The following is a 20,229-nucleotide window of genomic DNA, read 5'->3' as shown; positions in this document are numbered from 1 at the left end:
TGGGGAAATTTCCAGTGTAGGTGCAGCAAAGTGACAGCTTGAAATCAGCCATGATAATAATTGAAATAATCATCGTCTTCTGCTGCTATTTGTTGGGGCAGCAGTATTAGAACCAGCAATTTAAAAAAAAAAAGCTAAACAAACAGGCTGGCTCTATTCTGGGTACCACTCTGCAGCCTCTAGAGATAATTATCCAAAGAAGAATCCTTCATAAAGATGAAGGAACATAATAGCCAACCGTGAGCATCCTCTTCACATGACTGCAATTCAACAACAATTTGTCTTTAGTCAGGTGTGGAAACTTGAATAGTTAGGATTGCACAAAACAAAAACATTGGATTGGGTTTTTGGCATTCATTAAGTTATAACGCTAATCATAATAAGAAGAACAAGAAAGCTCTATAGTTGACAGAGAGAGAGCAACTCGGCAATGACTAAACAGAAATGTAAATGTCCCTCAGGTGTGAGGGGTTGCATGCATATTTATGAGTGTCTGTGTCTTTCACTCTATACACCTGCCCCTAATTGATTACTCAAGATAGCCCCCAGCTCCCCCGAGAGGATAACGCAGGTACGGATGCATGGATCTGTTGGCATATTGATTAACTTAAGCTATGATTATTGCTCCGTTCACTCCTAATTGGGCAGTTTTGGACTCATTTCAGTGATTCATCTTTCAAAGTGAGGATTAATATCCATGTGTCAGAGGATTCCGCATGTAGACGCTGGAGACTGCGTTTGGCCGGTGGGATTCCCATTAATCAGTCCCGACTGCTTGGATTTCCACCAAGAGAACTTTTTAATTGTAAAATGGAAGAAGTGTTAGGATTCTTTGGGTGAAATTAATTAAAATAATTACTCATGATTCTACTACTCATGTCCTACTGAAGAACCCTAAAAACAGTCCAGCGTCCGCCCTGCCACCCTTGTGTCTGAGATAAATATAGATTTAATTTTAAACGTTGGAGACATTGAACATAAAGCTATACTTACTGAGACAGCGCTTCTATGTGGAGCTTTTCCTGTGAAGCTTGACTGGCAGGCGGATCAAAAAAACGTAATGTAACGGTAAATGTGCCGTCGCCGTCAGATGAGTGTGAAAACCGCCGCCGTCGTCTGTCAGTCTCTGCCGACTTATTCGTGTCAAACTTCTCAGCCTGCATTTGGAAATAGCAGGGGAGCAAGATTAGTCGATATCTGAATATCTAATGTTCCACAGTACCTTACAAAAGCATTCAGACCCCTTAAACCGTTTCACATTTGGTCACATTATGACGTCTGACTTCAGTCTGTTTTGATGGGATTTGATGTGATAGACCAACACAGAGTGATTCATCGTTGTGAAGTGGGAGGCGACTCATGGATGGTGTTCAAAACAGTTCCCAATAAAAAGTTTGAAAAGCCTGATGTGCATTCGCATCCATCCACCGCGCTCCTCTGCACGACCGCAGGTCTTCTTGGGTATGTCACTACCAGACATGCATACGGGGACTGGGATTTCTTCTGTGCATATAATGGCTCAAGCTCAGGCAGAGTTCAGAGAGTCTGTGAACATCAGGTTTTCTGGCTTCCCGCTGGGTTTTGTTCTGGACTTTGATTGGGTCATTGATTCTAACACAGCCATTCCATTGAATCCATGTTCCCAAATCCACAGTAGCCTCAAACTGGATTGCCCTGTATTTAGCTCCATCTATCTTTCCATTTAAACCGCAGAAGGAAAGAATCCTCACAGCGTGATGCTACCATAAGTCCGTGCATTCTGCACTTGGTCAAGAGGTTTACTGTCGACTGTGCCTCCTTTAATACGTCTGCTGGGTTCCCCGTATGGGTTACGTTGTTTTTAAACCTCTTCTAACCCTGTCTGGGGTGTTCCTCTCTCTTTACGGTATACTTTGTTCAGTAACGTTCTCTGATCTGAGGCCTCAGCAGAACAGCCGCATTTAAATTGGACTGCATTTATCAATTAGGTGATTTCTAAAAGGTAAAAACAAGTTGCTCTGGATGTTTTGTAGGGTATCAAAATAAAGAGGCGTGTTTTTATTTGTAAAACTGGTAAAAATCCATGTCTAAAATCCCTTCTACTCTGCCGTTATGCGTTAGTTATGCTCTAGTGAAATCCCTGTAAATACTTAGACTGAGTCTTGTATTGTAAAAATGTTTAAGGAACATGAATCTGCACAATAAGCATTAAACATGTCAAAAGTTTTTCCCAGTAAATATATTTCTAATTAATCCGTCTCCACCAAACTCTCTCATCCATGCCTTCGTGGACCTGGCTTTGTGCGCTGGTGCAAAGTCCTGTTGGAAGAGGAAGGGGCCATCTCCAAACTGTTCCCACAAAGTTGGGAGCATTTAAAGTCTAAAATCTCTTAGTCTGCTGAAGCGTTCAGAGTTCCTTTCACTGGAACCGAGGGACCAAAGCCCAGATCCTGAACAACAGCCCTGCACCATAATCCCCCCTCCACCAAACTCTACACTTGGCACAATGCAGTCAGACAAGCACCGTTCTCCTGGCAACCGCCAAACCCAGACTCATCCATCTGATTGTCAGACAGAGAAGCGTGATTCATCCCTCCAGAGAGCGCGCCTCCACCGCTCTAGAGTCCGGTGTGCTTTACACCGCTGCGTCTGATGCTTTGCACTTTGTGACGCATGGATTGGAAGCAGTCGATTGGCCATGGAAACAACTTCCACTAAGCTCACTACGCACTGTTCCTGAGCTAATCTGCAGGCCACAAGAAGCATGGAGGTCTGCACAAAGATTGCAACCGCTGCGTGTAGTCAAAGGCAACACTTCTCTGAGCTCATGAGAGAGAGCCATTCTTTCACAAAAGCTTGTAGAAAATCAAGCACCTGAATGCCTACAGGTGCTTGATTTTATTCACCTGTGGCCATGGAAGTGATTGGAGCACCTGATTGTGAACATTTGGATGGGGGACTGAACACCTTTGCCAGTGTGGTGTACTTTTAGCCAAAAGCCATTGACAGGCGGACAGTGCCAGACAACATGTAGTCATCAGGTCTCACATGCAGGGTGGACATGTTTGCTTTGAATCCTCTGTGTGTGTAGATTACTTAAGTTATTATAGACATCTGATATGAATTCTAAAAATGTTAATATATTTAAAGAGAAAACTCCCTTCTGTTCCTTTTTGACAAAGCTTATAGTTAGAGTGGCTCATGTTACCCTGAGCCATCTCTATAGTTATGCTGCTACAGGCTTAGGCTGCTGAAGGACATCAGGATCTATTTCTCTCACTCTGCTGAGTTCTCCTACTGTTCTCCAGTTTGCATTGTTTGTCGTCATTTCAGCTTTTAACTTTTTGTTCTCTGTCATTTTTTTTCTTCATTGTAGGTACACCTGGTGTGACGTTCTGTTAGCTGTGACATCATCCAGGGAAGACAGATCATTCACTATTACCACATAATGTAGAAAGGATTCCTGGATCAATGTGTGCTTCTGTGCTTTTTTGTCTCTCTTGTTGTGTCTCTGCTCTTTCTTCTCTAACCCCCAGTCGGTCGAGGCAAATGACCGTTCACACTGAGCCCGGTTCTGCTGGAGGTTTTTCCTTCCCGCTAATGGGTGGTTTTTCTTCCCACTGTCGCTTCATGCTTGCTCAGTATGAGGGATTGCTGCAAAGCCATGGACAATGCAGACTACTGTCCACTGTGGCTCTACGCTCCTTTAGGAGGAGTGAATGCTGCTTGTCAAGACTTGATGCAATCTGCTGGGTTTCCTTAGATAGGACTTTTTTTTTTTTTTTTTTACCAATCTGTATAATCTGATTGAATTTGACTTTGGAAAGTGCCTTGAGATGACATGTTTCATGAATTGCTGCTATATAAATAAAACTGAATCGAAAACTTTGACATATTTAATACTGCTGTATGTTTTGAAGGGACAGTAGAGCCACTGCCTTCCAGGGCTGCAGTATACAACTAACATGAGGGCATAATTTTTGTTGAAGAGTAATGTTCCTTTAAATCTGCACCCGTTTGTTTCCTATAATTATGGTCACTTCTTGTTACATCATTAGTAAACTAGAGGTGAATTTCTTTAAATTCTTAAAAACTATTTACTCAAAAAAAAAAAAAAAAAAAACTCATAAAGCCAAGTTTGCTTTTATTATTTTAATCCATTGAATCCGACACAGAGAAGGTCAAATGCTGACGGGACCGACGGTTCCCTCCGAACTCTGGTTATAGCCAAGTAAAATAAAACAAGCAAACATGAACGAGAGCGTCACAGTCAGTGGAAGAGGTCAAACAACAGTGCTCAACATTACAACTCTAAACAATTTTCCAAGAAACTTCCCCAAATGTAAATCACTTCACAGTATATAGCTTTGCATACAAAAAAACCCCCAAAAACAACCTACATTTGACAAGGCAATGAAGAGAAATAATCCAGCGTTGTGCCGAGGAGCTGTACGCGCGTGGCCGTGAATACAGTTATTAGCTTAAGTGAATCTGGTGTTTATGTAAATAGGAAGGTAAAGGGACAATATACAGCATCTTAATACTTCTTTCACAGCACTAACACCGAGAACAGAGGACACATCATCAGCACACTGTGAGGGACTTCATGTAAACACGCACAGAAGATTTTTCATCAGGTCTCCCAAAAAAAAAAAAAACAACCAAAAATACACAAACAAAATCACTTCTTTAAAGAGCCTTCATAGATACAGTGTGCTATCAATATCTTACAGAACAGGGCAGGCAACACGTATCCGTAAAACGTACAAATATATCCGATACAAAGTTGCTATCTCACGTACACATTTACTACTTTTTGGATTGTTGCAGGTGCAAATACATCAAAGAAACTGGGTGAAACTACCCGACCGCTGCACGGATGTGGACATCGTCTGCCGTTGTACAGCAAGAAGGTCAGAAAGCACCAGGCGGGGAGAGGTGGCCGGCAGAAACCTCCAATCAAACTTCCCCCGTAGGGTCCGTCTGTTTCCTGAACGACAAACGTCTGGAGATTGGAGGCTTGTTGGCCTGACGACCCTCCAGGAAAAAAAAAAAAAAAAAAAACATGAGGGTGAAAAAAAACAACTAAACACGACATAATGAGGGCAAAAGTTCACGTTTCTCCACCAAAGTGTCACGTCTACCCGAAGTTGTCAGGGCGACGCCGAGTGAGCGGCTCGACCCCGATACGCCCCTTTTTCTTTTCCTTTTCAGTCTAAGTTAACGTTTCACGACATATACCATCCATCAAAAAAAAGGGAGGAAGAAGAAAGTGCAACTGTAACGAAACGGAGGAATACAGCACAGAAAACAAACACTGAATACTGCAAGCTTAAACGGAAAAAAAGAAATAAAAAAAAAAATACACAACCGCGAGGAAGTTAAAGAAGACAACGTCCTGCTGATGATTCAAGCTTTTTTTTTTGAGTCAGCAGCAGTCGTGGGCCGCTCGCCGGCTCAGATCTTTCATCAAACAATATAAGTCCCTTTGATGAAACGCCAGAGAAAGTGGCAGAATGATTAGCATCCCAAGCCTAATAGAACCCCTCCCCCACCCGTTGCTGCGCACTGCCGGTCAGCTGGTTAAAAAAAAAAAAAAAAAAAGCCCATTTCCTTCACAAGAAAAACAGATCCGCTGTCTGCTAACGTTTCAGTTTGTGGGTAAATGTGTGGAAACTAAAGCAGTCTCGTTACACCAACACAATTTTAAAACTACGGTGGCTCAGAGTAGCATGTCTGCGAGGCAGCCTACTGAGGATGGGCTACAGGAGCAGATAGCCCCACAAAGTAAGCGCCTAATTTCTGGTTGTTAATCTATGAAGACCAGAATGACAAAAGGTAGATTTTTAGCATCTAATTAGTTTTGTGTGTGATTTTTAATTTTTTATTATTCCTGGGTCTGCAGATTTCCCTGCGACCAGCAGGCCTGCATACAAGGCCACGGTAGCTTTGCGTTGTCTCTGATTACATAAACGTGAATTAATAGGGCTATTGTAAGAATTAGAAGGTGTGCTTAGAAAACTAATGCTAAATTTAGCAGGGATTTAAAATGAATTTCATTAGATATATCAAAAAAGAAGAAAAAAAACCCATAAAATGGTTCATATATTATTGATTGTTATAATCAACATTTTACAGCTTTTGTCACAGCATCAAGATAAATTAAGTTTTTTGTTTACACATTTTTGCTTTAAATCTTTTTACAAATACTGTCAAATTTACCCCTGAAGGTTATAACTCATGCCAGCCCATGCCTCATCAACAGTGCAGCATAACATGGTCTAAAAAAAAAGGAAACGTATCCGAGCGGATCCAAGTAAGGATCCACGCTGCTCAGCTCCAGCTGTACCCAGGCTCAAAAACGAATGTTGATCACTTGATCATACTGCTGTTAACTTTATACTTTTATACGCACCAAATTAGTTTGGTGATTTCTTGGCAAAACAAAGAAGTCATACTATAGACGTGGGTCGCTGTTTTCTGACCTACGCCACTAAAACTCTTTTGCTTCCGTCTTTTATCAAGAGTCGAGAGTATTTTTACGCGGACAGGCCGGTGCTTTTTCTGGCCAAAAGCGCTTTCTGCTACGCAGTCATCAGAACATTCAATCATCTGCAATAAGAACAACACAAAACTGAACATTTGTTGCTGTTAAAATGTCATAAAACTTTCCTTCCCCTGGCCTTAAGCTTTTATCTAGCGTTCTGATCTATTCTTGGAACAGCTTTAACATGTAGAGCAGACATTATAAAACTATGTAAACAACTGAAATCATCAAAATTCAAATGGATGTGCATAAAAAAATCCTAAATTCCCTTTCTCCTACGTCGATACAGGAATGTGGCAGGAGGCATGAAACAACATGAAATAGTGTTTTTTTTTTTTCTTCCTTGAATGAGGTGACATGGTGGAGGTGGTGAGAGTAAAAATGGACAGAAGGGATGCAGGGGAGCCAGGAGTGATTGTGGTAACCGTGGATCCTGCTCCCATGTTCCTCCCCGCGGCTCAATCGAGGGAAAGCGGCTTAACCAAGGCTGGTGATGTTTGCTTTCCCACCAGGGGGTGCCACGATACGTTGAGTGGTACGACGGGGAACGTTGTCGTCAATCTGGGCGCCTTAAAAAACAAATAAACACGATGTCGGTCAGAAGAACGCAGCTCGTCTCCGACGGGATTCGGCAGCGATGAGGAGATGCACTCACCGGACAGGCTGAAGCCAGACTGGTGGAGGTTGCGTACTGGCTGATGAGGGAGCTGCTGCTGTTGTTGCTGCTGCTGCTGCTGCTGCTTGGCGGGGGAGGTCTTCACCAAAGAAACTGTGGACATCATCTTTGGACTCACGGTCACCTCACACACCGGCCCGTCGTACTGGCCCCTGGGGACCCCTCGCAGCTCTGTGAGCTAAACAGGACAGGTGACCTCTTCAGGGACCATGGTCTGCATGATCTACAGCAGGCACGTCCAAATCCGGCCCGGGGGCCATTTACGGCCCCTGGACAGATTTTGGGTGCCCCCCCTCTCCTAACTGCATTCAAGGAAAGTTTTGGTCCACCAGCACAGATAGCTGATGCAGATGGAAACTTTTTATTTTTAATAGGGCAAAATTATTACAGGTTAGGATCTTATAACTGAAAATGTGAGATACAACACAAGGTATTCATATTTTAATAACCACACTTTTTGTAATCTGTTTAATCTCTAATAGTAAATAGGGTTATATCTATCTGAGGACTTTAACTCAAACGTTTGTGCATTAAAACCTGTTTAGAATTCATTTATTAAAAAAGTGTTTTCAAAGAAATACTGGCATAAATCCTGTTCTTTATATTGCTAAAATGATCTGCACAATGGGCGACCGCCTTTTCATAAAGCAAATAAGCAAAACCTGTTTTTGAACTTTGGATCTACAGTTTTTTACACCCATTACTTCAGAAAATCTGACAAATTTGTTCAATTAAAATTAATATAATTTTGTTTTTTTTTCTTCTTTTTAATGAGTTTTTTGGCCCTCGAGTACTTTTGACTAGTGTTGCACCGATACCGATACCAGTATCGGACGGGGTCCCGATCCAACACTAAAATGGTGGTATCGGTATCAGCGAGTACCAACAAATAGGGCACCGATACCATTTTGATGTTTGTATGTCACTTAAACGCAGCCTTCTCTCTCCTGACTAGTATTATACATGTTATATAAGTTCATAAAAGTTGCACTATTTTGGCATTTGAGAGCCAAAACTCAGGGTTTAAAAGAGATTATTGTAATTTTACTGTCTTACTGTTGTATTACTATTATACATGTTATAATTTCACAAATGTTGCACTATTTTGGCCTTTGAGAGCCAAAAGTTTATTCAACTATTGTCACCCATTCCAGGTAGGCAATAAAAAGTTCTACTACCCTAAGTAGTATGCAGTTCTTCATATATATACACACACACATCAATTTCAAACAGATGGTATCAGTATCAGCCAATACTGCACAGCCAGGTATCGGCCAAAAATTGGCATCGGCGCAACACTACTTTTGACCTGACAATTTCGCCCCGCCTGCCGAAAGGTTTGGACACCCCTGGTCTAAATACACTCAGCGCTGGCAGGGATGCCCTCAGTTTGGAGCTTTTATCAATACAACGAGCGAGGAGTGCCTTCAAATTCTTCAGCTTCCCCTCAAATCAACAGCTAGATGACTAAGACTTCATCAGGTCCACCACACATAAAAACTAGCTTTGCAACAGATACGCTCTACCAATTCTGATGGGAAAAAGGGACAAATGTTCATCAAGAATAAGGCCAGGAGATTGCTGATGGCTACATAATCTGTCGGGTTTCTGTGCAACTTGCTAAATTATGCTTGATAAAATAAGAGCGGCGGTTGATGCGTTTGACCCAGCCAAGGTGGAAACCCACAAGAAATGGAACATAATTCTTGCTTTCTACAGTAACTAATGTTAAACATTCAACCTTGAAAAAAACAAGAAAGAAAAACAGCGGTTAAAACGCATCCGGAAAAGCCTAAAACTAATACAGTGATGAGTGTGAGTGTCTCACTGACCAACGATGTATCCTTTAGAAGAATACCGAAATAACTTGAAATCTGGCGCACCTGCGTGAGAAGAGAACCCACCCTGCTGCGAGCCTTTATCCTCTTGTACACGTGGTCTGAGAAGGGTTTACGGCTGATGTAGCGCCCGCAGCCCTCCGTGGTGTGAAGGGAGCCCTCCTCCAACACAATCTTACCCTGGCTGATCACCACCAGAGGCCCCCCGCGCACTTCGGTCCCTTCAAAGATGTTATACTCAACAGCCTGCGGAACGAATAGGTTAGATCAACAACACGCTCCTTTACAAGGCGACATATAACCCACAAGTCTTTCAGCTTATTAGAAAGAAATCCCTTAAAATAATCCCTTAAAGGTGACCTATTAAACTTCCTTTTAAACATTTAGGATAGGCCTTAAAAGCCACATTGTCTGCAGTGTTAAACTATCCCGCCATATCTTTTCATCTGCTCACAAACATCTGTCTGTGTTACGTTTTTATAAAGCGTTGGTTCGTGTAAGATACGTCGAAGAGGTCGGAAGAATCTGAAAGAAAATAAGACGCTAACGCTGTTAGCGTCCCCATGCAACTTTCACAGCAAATTAGCGTCATGCTAACCGTTGGCCGTCTGTCTTTTCAGCTGTAGCTAAGTGGAAGGGAATTATACGCACATTTTTGGCATTAATGTTAAGTTTTGCATGTGATTTATTCCACTAGGGATTGTGGCGTAAATGTAAGATGTGATATAAAAGCCATGTGTTAAATTTTTACATGTAAAGGCTGGTTTACGCGACAGCATTCTTAGCCCGATCTATCCCGAACTTTTTTTTTTCAAACGGCTCCTTTTCAGACACCAACAAAAACATTTACGTATTGCCAAACAGCTGCAGGGTTTTTTTTTTTTTTTTTAAGCTCTTGGACTGTTTCTAGAATCAGCAGAGACCCAAATGGAAGTACAACATTTTTTTATCATAGGTCACCTTTAAAAGTGTGTGTGGGGGAACAAAGAAAGACGCTGTGAGGATAAAAACGAATCAGAACGGGCTCGTGTAGAAAGCTGACCAGGTTGTGGCTCTTAGCGGAGAGGATCTTCGTCAGGTCGGGGTCCCAGAGCACCAGGTCGGCGTCAGAACCCACAGCGATGCGACCCTTGCGGGGGTACAGGTTGAAGATCTTGGCTGCGTTCGTGCTGGTCACCGCCACGAACTGGTTTTCGTCCATCTTTCCTGTCACCTTTTAAAGACAACGACGCATGTGTTTTCTTCCCTCCTGGTTCGACGGCGTTCTAAAATAAGATCCCACTCACCACGCATTTGTCCCAGACCAGAGACATCCTCTCCTCGGTGCCGTTGGTGCCTTCTGGAATCATGGTGAAGTCATCTTTGCCTACTGCCCGCTGCGACGTATGGAAGGTGCAGTGGGCACTGCCAGTCACCTGCAAGTCCCCGCTGTAAACATGCACGCAGAAACCAAAAACGACATGTTCGTCTCGTGCCGCAAGACAAATATGTCTAATCTTTGCCAAATGACACCAGATAGGTTATAACTAACTATCATCTGCGAATCACAACTCTAAGAAGAGTCAAGCGGGTAAAAATGATGTGGAGTAGCAGCAGCATCGTGCCGCTGAGCTCCAGCTTTTTTTAGGCGGCGGCCCTCAGCTCCTACCATGACAGCAGAGAGTTGAGGTAGTCGGGGGTGGTGGGATCGGGACTGAGCGGCGGAGAGGTGACAAAGGCTGCTGCCTTGGCCCAGTTCTTACTCCAGTAATGGGTGCCATCCGTGCCCAGGCTGGCAGATATGGGCTCGCCGTAAACCACAGCACCTTCAGGAGCAGACAGCTCGGTGTCAGTGCAGAGAACGCGGGATCCAAAGTATCCGCAGAGAGAAAAAAAAAGTTTCTCTAGACTTTTTTTTTTTTTTTTTACCCTTTTTCCGAGCGAGAGCAATGACATCCGCCGCGCTCTTGCTCATCACCTTGGTGATGTATAGGGGGCAGTTGGTCTGATTGGCTATGGTGACCGAGCGGTTGACCGCCTCGGCCTCCACCTGTGGATAATGACAGGAGCAACCCGAGGTCACACACATAGGTTTTATGACGGGAAATCAAGGTGTTTGGCCTTTTTATTCTGCGCCCAGCACAGAGCACATCCCTACCTCTTCTGGACGGCTAAGAACGTGGCCTTCAGGACCCGTGATGCCCAGCTCTAATATGCGTTTCTGCTCCTAGAGACAACCACGCAAGCAGACCATTAGAACAGAAACTCGTCACATAGCAGAGACATGACTTTATACATTTTAATCTTTAAGGTTTTGGCAAAAAAAAACTTCAATCCATGGGTTTTTCAAATACCAATCAGGAAGGTGTGCATTTGTATTCAGCCATCCGAGTCAATCCGTCATAGAGACACGTTTTACTGCCATTACAGGTCCATTACAGGTTTTCTTTGTAGGAAGGTCTCTAGCAGCTTTGGAGATCTACACACTGACACTTTTGCCCATTCTTGTGTGCAAAATGGCTCAAGCTCAGACAGACAGATTGAGAATCCGTAGCTACGTTTACATGAACAAAAGTAATCGGAATAAGGGGCCAATCAGGAAAATAAACGTCATTTAAATACGGCAATCGGAATATGATGATCAGATTAAGCTCAATAGGAATGAAGTTGTCATCAGAATGAGAGGAGGTGGGGGGGAGAGGGGGGGGGGATTATGCCGGTTGATAATCTGATCAACATGCATGTAAACTCTTGTCGGGATCAAGTTATTCCGAATGTGGCAAACTGACCAGAGAGCGCATGTCCGCCCGACGTTAAACGTGACGTATGTCCGTGTTGTTGAGTTGCAGAAATACGTCGGGAAGAATATTTCTATTCGAAACATTAAAAGAGCTCAAAATGATCATTTATTCAGTGACGACTCAATCGTAATTAGTACCTCGTGCAAGTCCAGCCTGGAGGATGAACGAACTCAGCAAAGATGTAATTTCTTCTTCTTCTGCGAGCTTTTTCTTAAGGTAAATTTGATAACTGCGCATGTCAGAGTGGGTCTATTCTGAATAAAGCCAGGTGCACATGCACGCACATTACGATTGATTGTGTGCCCAAACAAACGACACGATCCAATCGGTTCTTTTGGTTTTTAATCCGAATACATCTCAATCCCATTGTGAAATTTTGTACGTGTAAACATAGCTTCTGCGAGCGAATCACGGATTCTCGGTTCGGTTTAGGCCTTTCTAACCATTTCTGTCCTTTGCAGCTTGTTAAGAAGTTTTTCCTCCAGCACTGCTCTGTATCCACCTCTCCCATCAGCGCTGATCCGCTTCCCTGTCCTACATCCTGACACGCTCAGCCCCGTGGGGACGGTGCGTGTTTTGCACGTGGGCCAAAAAGTTACATTTCTATCTCGTCTGACCAGAGCATCTTCTCCCACAGGTTTGCAGAGAGGCCGTCGTGGAACAGCTGTATTCATCCTGGGATTGAATGACATACAGGCGGACTCTGTGCAGAGTTCATGGGGAATGCTTGAGCTGGTTTAGGAAAGGAGGCTGAATATAAATGTAAGCAACACTTCCTGCAAATGTCTTCGTAAAAAACTTTTGTTTCCCCATTTTACATAAAATCCCAATAAAACACCCTGGAGTCTGTGGTTGTGCCGTAGCAAAACGTGAGAAAGGTCAAAGACTACGAACACCGCAGCCCTCCCACCTCTGCGACGATGTCTCCGTTCTCGGCGTGAACCTGAGCGACGGCTCCCAGGTCCCTGATGACACTGAACACCTCGTAGATCTGCAAGGACAGGAAGCGCCTCGGTTAGCCGGGGGCGTCGCCATGTGCACCGGAGCCAACCAAGCAGCCCTAACAACGACTAGCGGTTAAAGAAAAAGGCCGGCAGACGTCTCCTCTGAGGCGGGCCACGGTCAAAGCGTACCTGAGAGTCAGAAAGCTGGAAAACGTCCTTATAGGCCAAATAGACCAGGAAAGAGTTGACACCTGAAGATAAAAAGCTTATGAGAGAAAACAGCCAAAAGGGTGGAATAAAAGAGAGCGAAAGGGGGCGGGGAACTCAGAGCAAAAAGTAAAAAGGAAAGGTCAAAAAAGAAAAAGGTAAATAAGATAAAATAAAAAAAGAAGCAACACTCAGCCTTTGTCTCCCGATCGTTTAAAGGACGCCTCTGACTGGAAGCAATCAGCGCTGCCTACATACCGTGATCCTTCACCAGCGTCTCCATCTCCTCCTGGGTGCCGTGGTTCCAGTCCGTGATGTCTACATGCAGGGAATAGTCACAGCAGGACTTGCTGTCAGCCCACTCTCTCCACTGTCTGAAGGCAGCCACCAGGCTCACACCGGGCTCCGGGACAACATGGTCGACTAACGAGGGGGGAAAAAAACAAACAACATTGTTAGTTTGTCTCTTCTGGTACAGAGACGCACAGCGCTGGGCAGCATTAACGGGACCGCTGCTCGTAACTGATCATGGTTGTGCCACCAGCCAGGGCGGCCCGGGTGCCCTGATAGAAGTCATCCGCCGCCACCATGCCTCGGTCGGGCATCTGGAAGCGGGTGTGCACGTCGATGCCCCCCGGCATCACCATCCTGCCTTGGGCCTCGATGATCTTGACTCCGCCCGGGACAATGAGGTTGTCTCCAATTTGCCTGGGAAGCAAAAACAAAAAACGCTGAGCCACGGCAAGAAGGAGCGCAGATGCGGTAAAGGGAATCCTAAAGCGGCGCTTACTTGATGACTCCATCCTCCATGTAGATGTCAGCCAGGAAGGACTGATCATCGTTCACTATCTTCGCCCCCTTGATGAGAAGACGATCGCTCTGTAAGCAGATATTTCGTTTAAGTCAATCACCCTCTACTTTTCTGTAATCGAAGAAGCCAGAATAGCCAATCGCATTTTTTTTCCCACTTACAACTTGATATAACGGTGTACCGACACATAATCAAGCCCATTTAAGATCTTGAAGCTTTTTCAAGGACCTCAAGCACCAATAAGGACCCAGCCCTGTTGCTTAAGCAGCTTTTTCAACCAAAGCTTTTCCTTCCACTCGACTTTCCTTTAATATGCTTGGCTACGACACTCTGGACATCCAGCTTCTCCGATAATTACCTTTTTTTTTTGTTTGTTTGCTCACGAGAGTCACTCACTGTATGCAGAAAAACTGTCAAGTCAGCAAACTATAAACGAACCCGTCCCACTTTTTTTTCTTTCTTTTTTTTTTTTCTGACAGCAAACTATTCAGAGTTACTCCGTGGGACTTATCAGTCCTCCGTCGTTCCTCTTTGATCGAAACCCTGAAGCGAGAGAGCAAAGACTCCTGCACGCCACAATTAGCTCCGACCGAATGAGATGAAAGGGACACGCAGCACGGCTGCCCTACTTCTTCTGCGGGCTTTCTGGGCCTAGGAGGCCTAATGAAGGCAATAAATGTGTTGTGCAAGAATCACAGCAGTAAATCTTTGGCTTGTCAAGGCTGCTGGCAGGAAGAACAGCGACGCATTGGGTTTAGAAACCACGGCTGTGGATAAAGGATCTGGGTCATTTAACCTCAGCTGTAAGGACTAAGTGGTGAACAACAGGAAGTCCACAGTTTTAACTTTATTAACCAGTATTACGCATTAAAGACAATACAATTTAACTCTTTAAATTACACATCACAAAAAAAATGGATCAATCTGATGATCTACAGTTGTTGAACTGGGCAGATTGCTAGCAAGTGGATTTTGGTTTAGACAAAAGTTAGGGACACATGCCAGGATGCAAAACTGGGGGGGAATCGTGTTGTTTTCTGTTGGATTCAGAGCTACCGCTTCTACGGAAGAGCCTCCGCAACATTTTCCTGCTTTTTTTGAGCCGCAGTCATTAGAAAAAACAACATCTGCATTGGCAGGACAGTGAAAATCAGCATCGACCAAGAAAGGCCCAAAGACTGCATGATCGTTTCATTTAACTACGAAGTGGCAGTAGCTAAAGAACGTGTGGCTAATTCGGTGTAAGCCTGGTATTTTGTCCCCCCCCCCGTCCCGTCCCGTCCCGACACCAGACTCTGAAGGCCCGAGGGCTCTGCTGTGGAGCTGCTGCTGTCTGCATGCTGAGTCCAGGATTTTCCTGCTGTGCGTTTACATCCCTCAGCAGGCGTCCTCAAACTACCTGAATATACTGAGCAAATGAAAGCTACTATCGTTTTTTATTATTTTTTTTATCATAATAACACAGCTGGGTGACGAAGGATAAATCAGCGGGTAATTTACCACAAGATACAGGAGACTTGAAAAAGTGCACGGCGTGGGAACAGCACTGCTAACTCTGCTATGTGTGTGTTCAGAGATTCAAGGTGATCAGCTCCCAGAGGTAAAAACTACGGCAGGCCAGGGACTCCTGAATCAATCGCACTGATCTGATGCTGCCGCGTGGCCTTTAAGACGCAGGGCGCTCCACCTGACGTGACGGATATAGCCGGGGAAGCTGAAGCAAACGCTGCTGACAACGAACACGGTGATCTTCAGGACTTAAATGCTGTATTCTGCTTGAACCGCCTTAGAAAAGGAGCACGTTTTGCCATTACAGCGCTACTGCAGGCTATCTGAACTCATGCTACTTTAGCTGACACAGGAAACTTCTCTTTATCAAACTATGGAGGGTTTTGATTTAAAAAAATCTTCTAAATGGAGCAAACCGATCAGGCCGTACAGTTCCTCACAATAACAGCCGCTGAAGACCTCTGGAAATGAAATGTGGCCGACCCGGTCCTCTTCACAATCGGTTTCAAGTAAAAACCTTTAAAAGGAGGAATCTAATAAAGACAAGGCAGAAAAAAAAAAAACTTGGATGCATTAAATAAAACTCCGATTACCCGTCTTATGCTGCCTGAGATCGTTGTTGCTGGGATGGCACGTTATATACGACTATTAAATAACGATCGACACCAAAATTACCAGTAATACAACAAAACTGACCACGGCAAGTTCTGCATGATGTCATGACAGGCTGCTAAAGTCAGATTTTTGACTGATTTTACAAAAAAGTCTGGCAGGGGCGGGTTTTAAAGCCCTGACTATGGCAGCTCCATAATGAAGGCATGGCGTCTTCCTGCTGACCTACTTAAGAGAACTACCTAGCTCTGGTAAAATTAAACACAGTGGAACACCATTCGCCTCAAATCATGGATGAAGCAAAAACAATAATGATGATAATGTGTTTTTAAATTGTTTTTCTTTTATGTTATCGCCGTGGACGTCCGTAACAGGTCTCTCTTGTAAACGAGGCTGCGAGTCTCAAGAGATTTTCCTGTACAAATAAAGGATAAAATAAATGAAATCAAATTAAAATAATGAAGCAGGCGAACAGCTGCCAGTCCATTATGAATGAACACAAGAGGAAAGAAGCTGAAGGGTGACAGATGAGGCGATGGCTGGTGTTGTTTTTAACCTGCTGAGCACACCAGAGGGCGAGGATGCTGATGCTGATGCTGATGCTGAGGGACGGGAGGAGCAGGGACGCCATCACCCAGGTACAGGTGTATTTAGGAGAGATGGCATCGCCGCCAATGACTCCCATTGTTTATTCCTGCTCTTTAGTTTGAGGAGGAGCTGCAGCAGAGGCGATGTTCCTGCTGCTGAGCGCCTGTATGGCAATGCATGGCTGCTGCAGCTGCAGCTAGCAGCTAGCCCTGCTCGGAGTCTGCTGCAAGCCGCGCTCTGCAGGGACCGACCGTGAAAGAGACACTCACTGTGATTTTCGGGATGTTCTTCTTTCCTTGGTAGCCGGACATGTTGAAGTCCCCTCCCCCGACACACCGCTGGCCCCCTGCCTTTAGTCGCGGCTAAGCGCTAGCTGCCTGTGGAAAAGGATGAATGGATGCTCTGCCTTGACGGCCAGTCGACGCCCCGGCTCAACGCTGCCTGTTCCCCGACAGCTTATGACGATGGCCGGCTCAGTGTGCGCTGGGGGGTGGGTGTGTGTGTGTGTGTGGGTGGGGGGGACGGAGTAATGCCGCAGAACGACGGTGGCCTCTGCCCAGCTGTGGAGAATCAGGTTCACGGCGAGACCAGGTCTCTGCAGGACCACACAGCCTCCGAGAAGACAAGGGCCACGACGAGGGACGGAGCATGCGCACTGCCCCGCCCTGTTCATCCACTGATCCGTGATCCAGGCACATTGTTTTCTGTTCTGATGGGTCACATTCAGTTTGAAATACAGATATTACTCATCCTACAAGTTACATCAGACGCCGGGGAGTTTTTCAAAGAGAATCAAGAGGTTAAGGCAACCTTTTAGTGTCATCCAAGAAGACCTTTTTGTTTCCCCCACTGGGCTCACAGGAGTTCATGAATAAACTTATTGCAGGGACAAGACAACCAGTGCATGTTTGGACACACACACACACACACACACACACACACACACACACACGTATATATATATATATATATATATATATATATATATATATATATATATATATATATATATATATATATATATGTAGATAGATATATGTAAATATCTATATCTATATATTTATCTATATCTTTATCTATATATATCTATATCTTTATCTATATATATATATCTATATCTCTATCTATCTATCTATCTATATACATACATATATATATATATATATATATATATATATATATATATATATATATATATATATATATATATTGATCCTACTTGCAACAGAACAAAACCAGAGTTGCCAAATTTTAACAGCAGAGGATAAATTCCTGAAACTGTCATGATTCACATTTCTAAAATGATTTTAAGTTGAGTGTTTTTTCCATGATACGGTCTTCTGTGAATTACTTTTGTAAATCTTTAGTGTTCTGAAATCTCCTTAGTTTTATTTTTGTGTAATTTCTCTTTTTTTTATGGATTGAGAGGACATATGACTCTAGTGTCACGATGCAGTGCTTGTGAACAGTAAAGGTTCGGTCTCTCAAATGAGAGAACAAAAAGACATGCATGACTGTACATCACAATTTTAAACTAAAACTGGACAGTCATGAGGCACACCACAAGTAAATTTAAAGTATTTCTGGCTGTTAACACTATTTCTGAACCACTTTTGTATTTATGTCGCTGTCTCACCCCTATTTGCTCCGATGGTTAATAAACAATGAGAAGTGTAGGAAAAGATTGTCTTGTGTATGTTCCTGGCATTACAGCCTGGCACATATATAGCACTGTAGCTGTGCAATGCAAAGGTTGTGGGTTCAAAACCTTGAACTGCAGCCTGTCCATCTAGGGGTAATCCCTGTTTCATGCACGGTCCAAAAAATATGCATGTTAAATTAAATGGTTTCCCTACTCTGGCCTGAATGTGTGTGTGTATTATTATTTATCCTGCTTGTCCCGCTGTGGCCCTGTGATGGATTACTGGCCTGTCCGGGGTGGCCCCCATGTATCAGCCAATGACTGTTGGAGAAAGATACCATCCTCACAAAAATGTAATAAGTATTAAGCTAAACCTAATTCCTATGTGCTTTTCTACCATGCTGCCAGACTTTCAGGTGAAATCTTTTTAAAGTGGTCTTGATCAGTATTCTTTCTTCAGACTTTTGCTGCTTTTTTTCCATTTTCTGTCCAGTCCCTGTATCTAATCATGACAGCATATTTTGCAGCGTGTACATTTTCTATATAAGCCCCAGAGGTATACCATCCTTCAGCTAATTATCTGTGGTCTCCAAAGTTTCCAGCTAATACTTCTACAGGAATCACTATTTTGGTGCTATTTTATGTAAGTCAACCTGTGCTATCTTGTTTCATATATACGACAACATAACTGACAACTCGTTGCATCTTTGTGTACCCAAACATCCTTTTTGGAATCCGTTCTTTGCTTTTTTCCTGTTGACATTAGATGTGTTATTTAGTTAGGGTTAGTTACGTTTAAATGCTTCACACAGCTGAGTGGCTTAACAAACAGAAACCTTCCTCTAATAGTTGTCTTGCATTTAATAGAAAATGAGTCCGTATCTGTGATGGTTTAGAAATTTTGAAGAAATACTGCCCAAGACTCTTAATGGATCACACCCAAAATTTCAAACTGTGGTTAAAGTAAAACAATTCTTATGACGTCAGTGTCAATCAGAAAAGTTGGGATCAGTTATAGCTAACGGTGCGTTCTCTTTGTACTCTGAAATGTGATTTTCTGAGTTAAAAGGCGGAAAACAAAGCCTCCTGACGTTGGAAATCCAACTGGGAAAGTTTGAGCTTGCCTATAGGAGCCCTTAGTTTGGTATCCAATATGGTTCTGCGTACAACGACTGCTGTGAAGGTTGCTACTATTGACTACTTATTAGCTTTACTGATCGTTTGTATCTGGCTGAACCAGAGACACTCTATACTGTACAACATTGACATGTTCCTTTCATGTTTGTACACACAGAACATAGAGAAATATATTTTTATCAGTCTGTACTGTTAAAAGAAGTTGGCACAATAACAAATAGCTAATCTCAGTTTTCCAACTTGCTACTGCAACCCTTTGAACGCCTGTTCCAACTTCTGAGACACCTCGACCACAGCGATAGATGTGGCAACGACATCAAACCTAACCACGTTCTAGCTGCAAGTTGTGAGAGTTTCTCACTGATGAGCTTAGGGATCAGAATAAAAGGTGTTTAATTTTTTTTATGTTATAAAACTGTAGCTCTATCTCCACCAAAGCAGGCTCTAAAGTACTAACTTGTCAGGCGTTCAAATGTTGCTTAAACATAAATGTCTTCAGTGGGACTGCACGGAAATATCCAAATTGTCAACACAGTATTAATGTGTGGAATATCGCAAATAAATCAAATATTTGATTGGCTATTATGTATCAGTTGGCAGAATTTACTGCTCTGAATGAAAATAAAAAATGTGGCCCGCTAAATGAGCTTCTTCTCCCCTTGATGCATTAACTTGTAAAATGTAGACTTCAGTCAACAAACTGCTTAAGCTCTCAAAAATTGGTGTGGAAAATGTGATAATGGAAAACAAGAATAGGTGTGAGAAAAATTAAGGTTGATCCAAGAATCAATATCATCATTGCAATCATAAAAAAAAAATTTCGCTTTTTTTTTGGTACAGTCTCTTCAGGGCTTGTGGCCATAACTGGGGCAGATTCCCGTGTGCACTTTAATTACGTAAACAGACATTTAGCTCCTTCTCTCATTATGTATCAGTCAATGTGTACTGTATAACCTTCA

At 43.4% G+C, this 20,229-nt stretch overlaps 1 protein-coding gene across 1 annotated transcript; it reads right to left on the bottom strand.

Moving 5' to 3' along the window:
• Positions 1 to 4,106: 4,106 nt before the first annotated feature.
• On the bottom strand, positions 4,107 to 17,145 carry dpysl2a (dihydropyrimidinase like 2a). The gene is made up of 14 exons (XM_012881309.3): positions 16,761 to 17,145; positions 13,762 to 13,850; positions 13,495 to 13,679; positions 13,230 to 13,394; positions 12,954 to 13,015; positions 12,731 to 12,811; positions 11,178 to 11,246; positions 10,949 to 11,069; positions 10,689 to 10,845; positions 10,327 to 10,468; positions 10,083 to 10,253; positions 9,107 to 9,286; positions 7,182 to 7,380; positions 4,107 to 7,095 (listed from the first exon to the last, which is right to left on the bottom strand). Exons 1-14 carry the CDS (start codon positions 16,800 to 16,802, stop codon positions 7,004 to 7,006), a joined length of 1,755 nt encoding a protein of 584 aa, XP_012736763.2. The 5' UTR covers positions 16,803 to 17,145; the 3' UTR covers positions 4,107 to 7,003.
• Positions 17,146 to 20,229: the final 3,084 nt, after the last annotated feature.

The sequence above is a fragment of the Fundulus heteroclitus genome, chromosome 12 (assembly GCF_011125445.2).
Source record: "Fundulus heteroclitus isolate FHET01 chromosome 12, MU-UCD_Fhet_4.1, whole genome shotgun sequence".
NCBI classification, from domain to species: Eukaryota; Metazoa; Chordata; class Actinopteri; order Cyprinodontiformes; family Fundulidae; genus Fundulus; species Fundulus heteroclitus.
Note: the sequence above shows the minus strand (reverse complement) of the source record. Positions and strands in the feature narration are given on the sequence as shown.